General features: G+C 45.5%; 1 protein-coding gene across 4 annotated transcripts in view; it reads left to right on the forward strand.

Moving 5' to 3' along the window:
• Positions 1 to 12139, forward strand: part of GRK5 (G protein-coupled receptor kinase 5) — a 331566-nt gene that overhangs the window by 230091 nt on the left and 89336 nt on the right. For all 4 annotated transcript variants that reach the window (XM_033940660.1, XM_033940662.1, XM_033940661.1 and 1 more), the window contains exon 10: positions 3788 to 3825. In XM_033940660.1, coding sequence (XP_033796551.1) covers positions 3788 to 3825 — 38 coding nt within the window. The remainder of the gene's footprint in view (positions 1 to 3787; positions 3826 to 12139) is intronic.

Below are 12139 nucleotides of genomic sequence, written 5' to 3' on the forward strand. Positions count from 1 at the left end.
TCTGCTCCCAGATATACTCTCCGCAGCATTTCAAGACGGATGCTTTCCTCCTGGACTGGACGGGTCATTTTCTATATGCCTTCCCTCCATTCCCTCTGATTCTCAAGACTCTTGTCAAACTCAAGATAGAACATGCCACCATGATTCTGATAGCTCCTCGGTGGTCCAGACAATTGTGGTACTCCCTTTCTACTTCAACTCAGCACCAGGGAGCCTCTGCTTCTATCAGTTTTTCCCTCTCTACTCAGAGTCGAGGGTCCTTACTTCATCCCAATCTGCAGTCTCTACACTTAACAGCTTGGTACCTTTCAATCTAACTGACTCTCTACAGTTTTCTCAATCTGTACAGGATATTTTGGTAGCTTCCAGAAAGCTGTCCACTCGGCAGTGTTACGGCCAGAAATAGACTAGATTTTCTGCTTGGTGTTCTACTCGCCAAATGGAGCCAATGTCTACCTCCTTGGCTTCTGTTTTGGATTATTTACTTCACTTATCACAATATGGACTCCAGTCTACATCTATCCGAGTCCATCTCAGTGCGATTGCTGCTTTTCATCAGCCTCTTGATGAGAAACCTCTCTCTGCACACCCTGTGGTTTCCCACTTCATGAAAGGACTTTTTAATGTTCATCCACCGCTCAAACCTCCTCCAGTGGTCTGGGATCTCAATGTCGTCCTGGCTCAATTGATGAAGCCTCCATTTGAACTAATTGACAAGGCTTATCTCAAGTATCTTACTTGGAAAGTGGTGTTCCTGATTGCCCTCACGTCTGCTCAAAGAGTCAGTGAGTTACAGGCCTTGGCTGCGGATCCACCTTTTACAGTCTTCCACCAATGCAAAGTGGTCCTCCAAAATTCTTGCCTAAAGTTGTCTCAGAATTTCACATTAATCAATCCAGTATTTTTTCCAAAGCCTCATTCTCACCCTGGAGAAGTGGCTCTCCATACTTTGGTCTGCAAGCGTGCCTTGGCTTTCTACTTGCAACACACTCAACCTCACAGGACAGCCCCACAATTTTTTATCTCCTTCGATCCAAATAAGTTGGGGCACCCTGTCTCGAAGCGAACCATCTGCAACTGGATGGCTTCTTGCATCTCTTTCTGCTATGCTCAGGCTGGTCTCCCTCTGCAGGGTCGAGTCACGGGTCACAGAGTTCGAGCAATGGCGGCGTCTGTAGCTTTCCTCAGATCAACTCCTATTGAGGAAATCTGAAAGGCTGCCACTTGGTCCTCGGTTCATACTTTCACCTCTCATTATTGTCTGGATACTTTCTCCAGAAGGGATGGCCATTTTGGCCAATCTATTTTGCAAAATCTTTTTTCTTAACTTGCCATATCTCCCTCCATCCCATTATGCTTAGCTTGGAGGTCACCCACTGTTGAGAATATGCTGCCTGCTTGTCCTGGGATAAAGCACAGTTACTTACCATAACAGTTGTTATCCAGGGACAGCAGGCAGATATTCTCACAACCCACTCTCCTTCCTTGGTTGGCTTCTTAGCTAGGTAGCTGAACTGAGGTATCTCACAGGAGACGCGCGACCTAACTCAGGCAGGAAGGCACTCGCGGATGCGCAGTGCAGCACTCGGAAGCTCTTACAAAGATCTTCAAGCAAGTCTGCTTTCGAGGCTGTCCGCTGCGGGGCTCAATCGGTGACATCACCCGCTGTTGATAATATCTGCCTGCTGTCCCTGGATAACAACTGTTACGGTAATTAACTGTGCTATTCTTCATGTTGACGCAGTATTCCAGTCTTACTAGTGAGGACCAGATGCATTCCTTTCACTCTCATCCACACATACATACACACATGGATTCCGGTTACAGTCATGCAGCATGTGAGTGGGTTGCACGGGCCGCACACGGAACTGGTGCGCGGTCCAACAGGGGCTTGGCGCGCGCACCACCTCGCTGTCCGCCTCGTTCTGGTACACAGCCACTTGCTCGAACTGGTTCAGCCTGCCTTCATGGTCGAAATGCACATGTGTGGCAATGGCTAGTAGCGGCTACCGCGGAGGGCCCTCGGCGCCTACTGGTGACAAGAGACCAGCCGCCTGCAGGTATTAGGGCAAGCTGCGCAGTCCGGTGTCAATCATCACGTCCTACTGCGATCCGCACACCAGGTTGTCATTAAAATTTAGTTTGCTGATCCATGCACCTTGTGACGACTCCTGCCATTGTGGACTTACACTGTTCACTGTGTGGGCACTAAAAAGGCGTGATGGGAAAGTAAAAGCCAAATTCTTGTTTCCTTGAGCCCTGATTGGGCCTTGCATGCCGCACGTGACTGATGCAAAGCCTTCCCTCCAACATCAGCTCTGACGTCGGAGGGAGATTGCCGGGTTGTGCGGTGTGCTGCATGCAAGAAAAGGTGAGCCTCCCAGCTCGAGCTGCCTCTAACTTCATAGGATCCTTGAGACCACGAGGAAGCAACCTCGCAGAATCCCCAAGACCACGAGGGGGCATCCTCGCAGGATCCCCCGTGACCCGAGGGGGCGTCCCCGTGGAATTCTCGAGACCTAAAGGGGGGTCCCACTGGATTCCCTTCGTCCCTGTTCCCGTGCAGCTTTATATGTTTATATGAACAGAAGTATTTGTTTAGCACTTTTGCTTTTTCCTCATCACTCTCCACAAAGCATTTCGTACCTTCAATGTTTCTCCAGAAATAAGTATCAGTTCTTTAACAGTTAACATATCATAAGCACCCTAAGCACCAAACCATAACAATTTTGTCTTTCATTTGTTCAATTTTAGAAAATTGACACGAGCCCACAAATCTATTTATTCAACTAGACCCATGAAATAGTCAACAGTATTGTCAAAACTGTTCTGTCTGGACATAAGATGATATCCTCATAAGAAGATAGAAATATTTGAGCAGGTAAACCTGCTATGTAATGCCCTTAAATAGACATTGAACAAGGAAGATGACAATTGGGAACCTTGAGGCCTCTCTTTGAAAACAGTTATCAACATTGCTTCTCAGTTGGGAATGCACAGAGAAGAGTGTGGCCCAGTGATTAAAGCTATCACCTCCGCACTTTGAGGTTTTGATTTCAAACCCATGCTTCTCCTTGTGACCCTGGGCAAGTCACTTAATTCCCCCATTGCCCCAGCTACATTAGATAGATTGTGAGCCCACCAGTACAGACAGGGAAAACACTTGAGTACCTGAATAAATTCATGTCAACCGTTCTGAGCTTCCCTGGGAGAACAGTAGAGAAAATTGAATAAATAAATTTTATAAGGCAGAGCTCACAAGTGAATTGTATCTTGTCGCCATCTGTTGACAGGCATAAGCTTTGGTTCTTCACTCAAGGGAAAAAACCCATTTAAGTACAAATTTTCCCTTTCCAAATCTTTCCTGGAGCACACTTAGTCAGTCAGGTTTTTAAGGTTACCACAGTGAATCAATAGGAGGACTCATGCATGCAAATCTGTTTCTTGCATGTTCATTGTGATAATATTGAAACCCTGTCTAGCTAGGTGTGCCTTCATGAGAGGCTTGAGAAAGCCTGATCTAAATGTTTATATGTGAATGTTTGTTGTGTTTTTAAATGTGAACATAAGAATAGCCTTACTGGGTCAGACTAATGGTCCACCAAGCCCAGTAGCTCGTTCTCATGGTGGCTAATCCAGGTCACTAGCACCTGGCTAAATTGTCCTTTATTTGTCATATCTTATAAATTTGGGGTATGTGATAGGGATGTACCTTTTTCACTTAGTATAATGAACTATATTTGTCAAGATTCTGGTAATCACCAACAGCCTCTGCTTTGCTTTACAGAGACTTGAAGCCAGAGAACATTCTCTTAGATGATTATGGTAAGTAGTAGGTATTGCTTGTTTTCTGATGCCTCAAGAGTACAGAAAGATATAGGATCCAACTTTTCAAAATATTAGGGAATGTAAACCTCAACCTATATAATTCATCTTTAGACATAATGCAGTAGTTAATGGGGGTGCTCAAGTGCCCACTGGAGAAAAGTGTGTTAGGTGTTCTGGATGTGATCACTACTACTACTTTATCAGAGTAATGCATTTGGGGATTAATAATGGGAAGGAACCGTATATGCTGGGAGGAGAGAAGCTGATATGCACGGACGGGGAGAGGGACCTTGGGGTGATAGTGTCCGAAGATCTAAAGGCGAAAAAACAGTGTGACAAGGCAGTGGCTGCTGCCAGAAGGATTCTGGGCTGTATAAAGAGAGACGTAGTCAGTAGAAGGAAGAAGGTGTTGATGTCCCTGTACAGTCATTGGTAAGGCCCCACTTGGAGTATTGTGTTCAGTTTTGGAGACCATATCTGGCGAAGGACGTAAGAAGACTTGAGGCGGTCCAGAGGAGGGCGACGAAAATGATAGGAGGCTTGCGCCAGAAGACGTATGAGGAGAGACTGGAAGCCCTGAATATGTATACCCTAGAGGAAAGGAGAGACAGGGGAGATATGATTCAGACGTTCAAATACTTGAAAGATATTAATGTAGGACATAATCTTTTCCAGAGAAAGGAAAATGGTAAAACCAGAGGACATAATTTGAGGTTGAGGGGTGGTAGATTCAGGGGCAATGTTAGGAAATTCTACTTTACGGAGAGGGTGGTGGATGCCTGGAATGCGCTCCCGAGAGAGGTGGTGGAGAGTAACACTGTGACTGAGTTCAAAGAAGCGTGGGATGAACACAGAAGATTTAGAATCAGAAAATAATATTAAATATTGAACTAAGGCCAGTTACTGGGCAGACTTGTACGGTCTGTGTCTGTGTATGGCCGTTTGGTGGAGGATGGGCTGGGGAGGGCTTCAATGGCTGGGAGGGTGTAGATGGGCTGGAGTAAGTCTTAACAGAGATTTTGGCAGTTGGAACCCAAGCACAGTACCGGGTAAAGCTTTGGATTCTTGCCCAGAAATAGCTAAGAAGAAAAAAATTGAAGGGTTTAGGTTGAATCAGGTTGGGCAGACTGGATGGACCATTCGGGGTCTTTATCTGCCGTCATCTACTATGTTACTATGTTATCATTTGTATAGCATTACTGGACGTAGGCATATAAACCATGACCTGTAGAATCTAATCTAATCTAATCTGGTACTTCTGAGTTGCGCTATGCTTAAACAGGTTCAAGGTGACTTACAATGTTTCAAATTACAGAATGAATATACATTATAGTAATTTGAGGAGGACAGAATTATGAATAGGGTAATAGAAATGAGAGAATAGAGGTTCTTTGATTGTACTAGTATAGCACTTGAGTAGAGAGTGGGATTTAGTGATATTTGATCTTTTGAGTTAGTTGTCTACTGTGTGTATTCATTCAAAGAAGAAAGATTTAAAATTTTTTTTTTCTCCAGAATATGTTGTAGAAAGTTTCTGTCCTGATGTCAGTAGGGAGGTTGTTATATGTCTTGGTGCCAAGATATTTGAAGAGCGAGTCAAATACACATTTGTATTTAACCTTTTTGGGAGACAGGAGTAACAGTTGAAGTGATTTCAGTTTTCTGGTTGATGTAGACTAGGAGTTACCAAATAAGTTTGAGCAATTTAACAGTTTTTGCATATATACATGATAGTTTGAAGGTGATACGAGTTTTGACAGGCAGCCAGTATACGCTCTTACAGTAGGGTGAGACAGAGTCACATTTTTTTAGTCTGACTGCCGTGTTTTGAATCATCTGTAGTTTGTTCAGGAGAGTAAAGTTTAGACCCATATAGAGAGAGTTGCAATTATCCAGCTGGGATGGGATAGGATAAGCATTTGCATTGGCACGGCAAAGTGGCGCTCTTGAAAAAAGGGCCTGATGAGTCTTAGTCTTCTCATATTGTAGAAGGTTTTCTTTCTTAGATTGGATACTTGAGATTCATATGATAGGGTGGAGTCGAGAATGATTCCTAGTACCTTGGACAACTTGTTGATATCCATCGTGGATCCTGAAGTTAGAGTTAAAGCATTATGAACTGTGAGTACTTTATTCTGAAACCACAGAATTTTGGTTTTGTCTGTGTTTAGTTTGTTTGTTGAATGCGGCCCAGGTCTGCATTTTGTCTGTTCCATTTGATATAAGAACATAAGAATTACCGCTTCTGGGTCAGACCAGTGATCCATCGTGCCCAGCAGTCTGCTCACACGGCAGCCCTCCGGTCAAAGACCAGTGCCCTGAGACTAGCCCTACCTGCGTGCGTTCCGGTTCAACAGGAACTTGTCTAACTTTGTCTTGAATCCCTGGAGAGTGTTTTCTCCTATGACAGACTCCGGAAGAGCGTTCCAGTTTTCTACCACACTCTGGGTGAAGAACTTCCTTACATTCGTACAGAATCTATCCCCTTTCAATTTTAGAGAGTTCCCTCTTGTTCTCCCTGCCTTGGAGAGGGTGAATAACCTGTCTTTGTCTACTAAGTCTATTCCCTTCAGTACCTTGAATGTTTCGATCATGTCCCCTCTCAATCTCCTCTGTTCAAGGGAGAAGAGGCCGAGTTTCTCTAATCTTTCGCTGTATGGCAACTCCTCCAGCCCCTTAACCATTTTAGTCGCTCTTCTCTGGACCATTTTAAGTAGTACCGTGTCTTTCTTCATGTACGGCGACCATTGCTGGATGCAGTACTCCAGGTGAGGGCGCACCATAGCCTGGTACAGCGGCATGACAACCCTCTCCGAACTGTTCGTGATCTCCTTCTTTATCATTGCTATCATTCTGTTTGCCCATTTGCCGCCGCCGCACATTGTGCGGATGGCTTCATCGACTTGTCAATCAGAACTCCCAAGTCTCTTTCTTGGGGGGTCTCTCCAAGTACCGCCCCGGACATCCTGTATTCGTGCATGATGTTTTTGTTACTGTTGTGTCATTAGTCATGGCTAATTGAGATAAGTAGAAGAATATCATCTGCATATGAAAGTATGCATTCCTTATTGTCGAATTTGATACTGCCTAGTGAGCTCAAGAACAGGTTTGTTTGCTTATTCATTTATATCCCGTCCTTACCCAGGGCGGGTTACAAACTTACATACAAAGCTTAAACATTACATATACCATCGACAATACATACCCCCATAATACAAAACCCCCTTGCAAAAACTCCCATTATACAAGAAGTACAAACCATAAAATACAAAGGCGATCTGCACCGTATTATCTTCTTCTCCTTATCCTTTTCTGCCAGATGAAAGATAAGGTTTAGGACTGTATTAACAATAACAACAACACAGTCCTAAACCTTTTCTTCTGTATCGCCTAGTTCACTGGTATAGTCCTTACGAATGGGATATATGCCTCGCTGCTCCCAGCAGGTGGAGACTAAGAACAAAGTTGTATGTCAGGATAGATTCCCCCCTAGCAATTCAGTCTGTCTCAGTCTCTGTAGCAGGTGGTAAAACTAATTCGGCTCCCCTCTTAGTACTGTTGGAATTTTGTCTTGGACTCCTGGGTTCCCCTTTTGTGCCAAACAGAGCTTGGATGGGTCCTGTTTGAGAATCTGTCCGACCTCGGGGGGTGTTAAACCTGGTGGGTCTCGTGCTGGGTCCCTCCCCCACCTTCCTGCATCTCCCCATATTTTTGTAGAGGTGTCTCAGCCGGCGGCCTGACCCCCTGGTTGGTCAGCCCTCCAGCTTTGAGAGCCGTGGAATCTGTTCTGTTTAAGTTAAAAAATAAAATAAAATCCTGAGGTGTGCCGGTCTAAAGGGCTCATTTTCCTTTAAAACTGGCTTTTTTTCTGTGTTTTCTCAACTAACCGGCACTTTTCCGTGCAGCTAGGGTGGTTTTCAGCACAATGAGCACTTTTAAAGGGAAAAAGTGCTCATTGTGCTCCAGACGCGAGGTACTTGCGGCCAGCCTGTGCAAGCGTTGTGCAGACCGGAGCAGTGGGGTAGCCTCGTCGGCAGTGGATGCCGGCGGCCAGGCCACCCTGCCGCATCTACCTCGCGAGTCGGCTTCCCCTGAGGATAGGGAATTGCTCAAGCGTGAGGTGGCAAAGATTGAATTGGGTGCTGCTTATCTTTCAGATGCCATGTATGACCTCTTGCGAGCTTCTGCCAAGTCGTTGGCGTTTGCAGTGGAAGCTCGTTGTACTTGTGGCTTTGTGCTTGGTCAGCAGATTCGGTATCCAAAGCTAAGTTGACAAAGTTTCTTTTTAAAGGATCTTACTTGTTTGGTGAGGACCTGGACAGGTTGGTTCAGACTCTCACTGATTCTAAAGTGCCTCGTTTGTCTGAGGATAGGCCTAAGCCGCAGGCTCGAGGTGGTGCTGCTCGTGGGCGTGAATTCCGCCGCTTCCGCCCTGGTTGAGGGGCTACCTCTTTTCAGTCTTCTGGGCTCTCTAGAGACAGGTTCTTCCAGTACATGCAGGACACCAAGGCTTCTCCCATCCCCATCCACTTCACTTTACACCGATCAGTAAAACCCAAAAACCCCACATACACCCACCACACCACACAAGACCACCCCCAAACCCATCCGCCCATAATCCCCCCTCACCCCCACAAACCGACCAAGCTCCACCCAACAAAACCAAGAACCCTAAAAAAACTTGCTTACTCCCACCTCGCCCCAATCAACCATTCCACACATCAGTCCCTACTTGGCTCTTACCTAAACATTAGATCAATGCGAAACAAAGCGTCCCTGATCAAAGACTGGCTGATTGAAACTAACCCTGACTTCGTTCTCCTCACCGAAACCTGGTTACTATCAGACAAAGATATTATCATAAAAGATTGTCTACCACCGGGATTCAAGATTCTCTCTCTAGCCAGAACATGGGGAAGAGGAGGAGGACTTGCAATAATCTTCCGAGACCACCTAAAAGGTACCATTCTCAACACAATATCTTCGCCCAACTCGGAAATCTTGACCATCTCCCTAACTTCAAATTCTCTGCCCTCCTCACTAACCATAACTTTATTCTACATACCTCCAAAAAAATGGACCACGATCAAAGAGAACTTCGCAGAATCCCTCCTAACCAACTCTTTAACAAGCCCCTATAACCTACTATGCGGGGACATCAACCTACACCTTGAAAAAACGGACCAACCAGAAATAGCAGACCTTTGGTCTCTGCTCTCCCAATTAGGATATGACAAACATCCCCCTGTCACAACCCACCAAGGAGGTCATCAGTTAGATCTGGTGACTCTCTCCTCCAAGGAACTATCCAACCCCACATTTTATTGGAAACAAGGAAACTGGTCAGACTCCCTCTGGTCCGACCACCGCCTATGTACCTTCTCCATCGGATGCCAAAACAAACTCCAGAAAAGCGGCAAAACAAGATCCATCAAAACCCACACTACTAGAGGAAAGATCGACCCAACGGAATTCTGGTCCCACTTCGAAATTAACACCAATCCTACCGAACAAACGGAACAACTCATGACATCCTGGATCCAGACCAGTACCAACATACTAAACGAGATTGCCCCCCCAAAAACCCGCAAAATTAGAACCCCCAACCAAGAAGGCTGGTTCGACCATGAATTGCTGCTATACAAGAAAGACCTTAGGAAAGCTGAAAGATTATGGCAAAAAACGGGATCCCCCGAACACAGATCGGCCTGGAGACAAAAAGTAAAAAATTACAAAACCCTCACAAATGAAAAAAGAAAAAACTTCTACTCCCTCAAGATCGGAAACATAAAAACCAACAGCAGTAATCTCTTCAAACTGGTCAATGACCTATATAACTTAGAGACCCACACAAACATACACGAAGAATCCACCTTAACTGCCGACTCCCTCGCTGACTTCTTCAACACCAAGATTCAAAAACTAAGATTAACACTACCCCCCAGCCCCAATCCCCTCGAGCTGTTCCCCATTCTCCCAGACATCTACTTATCAAACCCAGACCTAGGAGCCAGAGTTGACCTTTGTTGGAAACAATTCGCAGTAATCGACTGGCAAACCTTCAACTCATACTACAACAAATATACACACTCCCATTGCAAATTGGACACATGCCCACCAAATATCATGAAAACGGCACCCCCCTGCTTCAAAGCAAAAATGATGACATGGGTTAATTTTCTATTATCCTCAGGAAACTTCCCATCTGAGCAAGGCCATATTATGATCACCCCTATTATAAAAAATGCGAATGAACCACCCAATTCCCCATCTAACTATAGACCGATCGCCAGTATCCCCTTATTCACCAAAATTGCGGAGGGGCTGGTAAAGGCGGAACTCTCTGCATACCTAGATAAATTTAACATACTCAGCGACTTTCAATCAGGCTTTCGCACAGAACACAGCACGGAAACCATCTTAGCTTCCCTTTTCGACCACCTCCACACGCTCTTCAGTCAGGGTTCAAGTGCCTTAATCATACAACTCGACCTGAGCAGCGCTTTTGACCTGGTAGACCACACCATTCTCCTTGAATGCCTGGCTCACATCGGCATCTCAGACCAGGTCCTTAACTGGTTTCAGGGGTTCCTAAGAAATAGATCCTACAAAGTATGCAAGAACAACTCTTTCTCTTACAGCTGGGACAACACCTGCGGGGTCCCGCAGGGCTCCCCCTTATCCCCTACCCTATTCAACATCTACCTGGCCTCCCTAGGCAACCTTCTTCATAACCTCAAGCTCAAATTCTTCATTTATGCAGACGACATCACAATATCCATCCCACTCACCAACTTTTCACATGAAATACTCGACCACACTACAAACATTCTCAACCAGATCGAACTCTGGATGCTAGCATTCAGACTGAAACTAAACCCCGATAAATCTAAATTCTTCCTAGCCACCCCCAATGACAAAATCAAAGATACTACAATTCAACTGAAAGGAATGACCTTCCCCCTCGAACCAACCTTAAAAATCCTGGGAGTCACGCTGGACAAAAATCTTTCCTTAGAAAATCACACCGACCTCGTCATCAGGAAAAGCTTCTCTGCACTTTGGAAACTTCGCACTATAAAAAAATACTTCAATGACACTTCCTTCCGCCTTCTTGTACAATCCTCCATCCTCAGCATTCTAGATTACTGCAACATCATATACCTTAACGCCACGAAGAAAACAACCAGGAGACTAAAAATAATCCAGAATACCGCCGTGCGCCTCATCTTTGGCCTAAAGAAATGGGAACACGTCACCCCATTCTACCACCAACTCCACTGGCTGCCTTTCGAGTCTAGAGTCCTTTACAAATTCGCATGCTTCTGTTACAGGGCTGTAAATGGTTCCTCACCAAGTTACATCAACCCACACTTCAACCTCTACCGCACCAACAAGAAATCCCGTCGTATTCAGCTGTTCGCCTACCCCTCACCCAAACTTTGTCACTTCAAAAGATTCCTTGACAGAACTTTCGCCTTCCAAGCAGCCAAGCTGAACCCATGGCTAGCACAAATGATACTAGAGGCCCCCACTTACCTCGGGTTCAGGAAATCACTTAAAACTTACCTATTCAGCAAACAAGACCCGAATTGTTTCCCCCCCTGACAATATCTCCCCCCCTCCCCAATCCGGCCCCCTTATGAGGCCTTCCCCCTTTCTTCCCCACTTTCCTCATCCTCTGTCTAGTTCAAATAAAGCTGATAAATAATTGAAATTCTGTTTACTCTGTAATTCTAATAACAATTCTGTAATTCTGACAAATAATTGTAAATCTGCCTGTCCATGCAGACCCTAATGTAACTCGATGTAAACCGCCTTGAACTCGCATGGGTATGGCGGTATATAAGAATAAACTATTATTATTATTATTATTATTTTGTGGGGCCCACCGAGGTGCGGGTAGCGCCCTCACCGAGTTCCCTGCCACCCATCCTGCCCAATGACTCCTTGCCGGCGAACGTCTTGGTTCCGGTGGGTGCCCGGCTGAGGAATTTTTATCCAAAGTGGGCAGACATCACATCCAAACAGTGGGTTCTGGAGGTTATTCAGGACGGTTATTCTCTGGAGTTTGCTCATTCCTTGCCAGATCATTCTCGCTTCTCCCACGCAGTTGGCGTTCAATTAGAAAGCCTTACGCCAAACCCTTCAAAGATTATTAGATCTCCACGCTGTGGTTCCAGTTCCCCCACAGGAATGGGGCACAGGTTGGTGCCAAAGAAAGAAGGGACCTTTCAGCCCATCCTGGATTTGAAGGGGGTCAACAGGTCTTTTCACGTGCCTTCCTTCCGCATGGAAATTCTGCAGTTTG

Source organism: Geotrypetes seraphini, chromosome 4, assembly GCF_902459505.1.
Source record: "Geotrypetes seraphini chromosome 4, aGeoSer1.1, whole genome shotgun sequence".
NCBI lineage: Eukaryota > Metazoa > Chordata > Amphibia > Gymnophiona > Dermophiidae > Geotrypetes > Geotrypetes seraphini.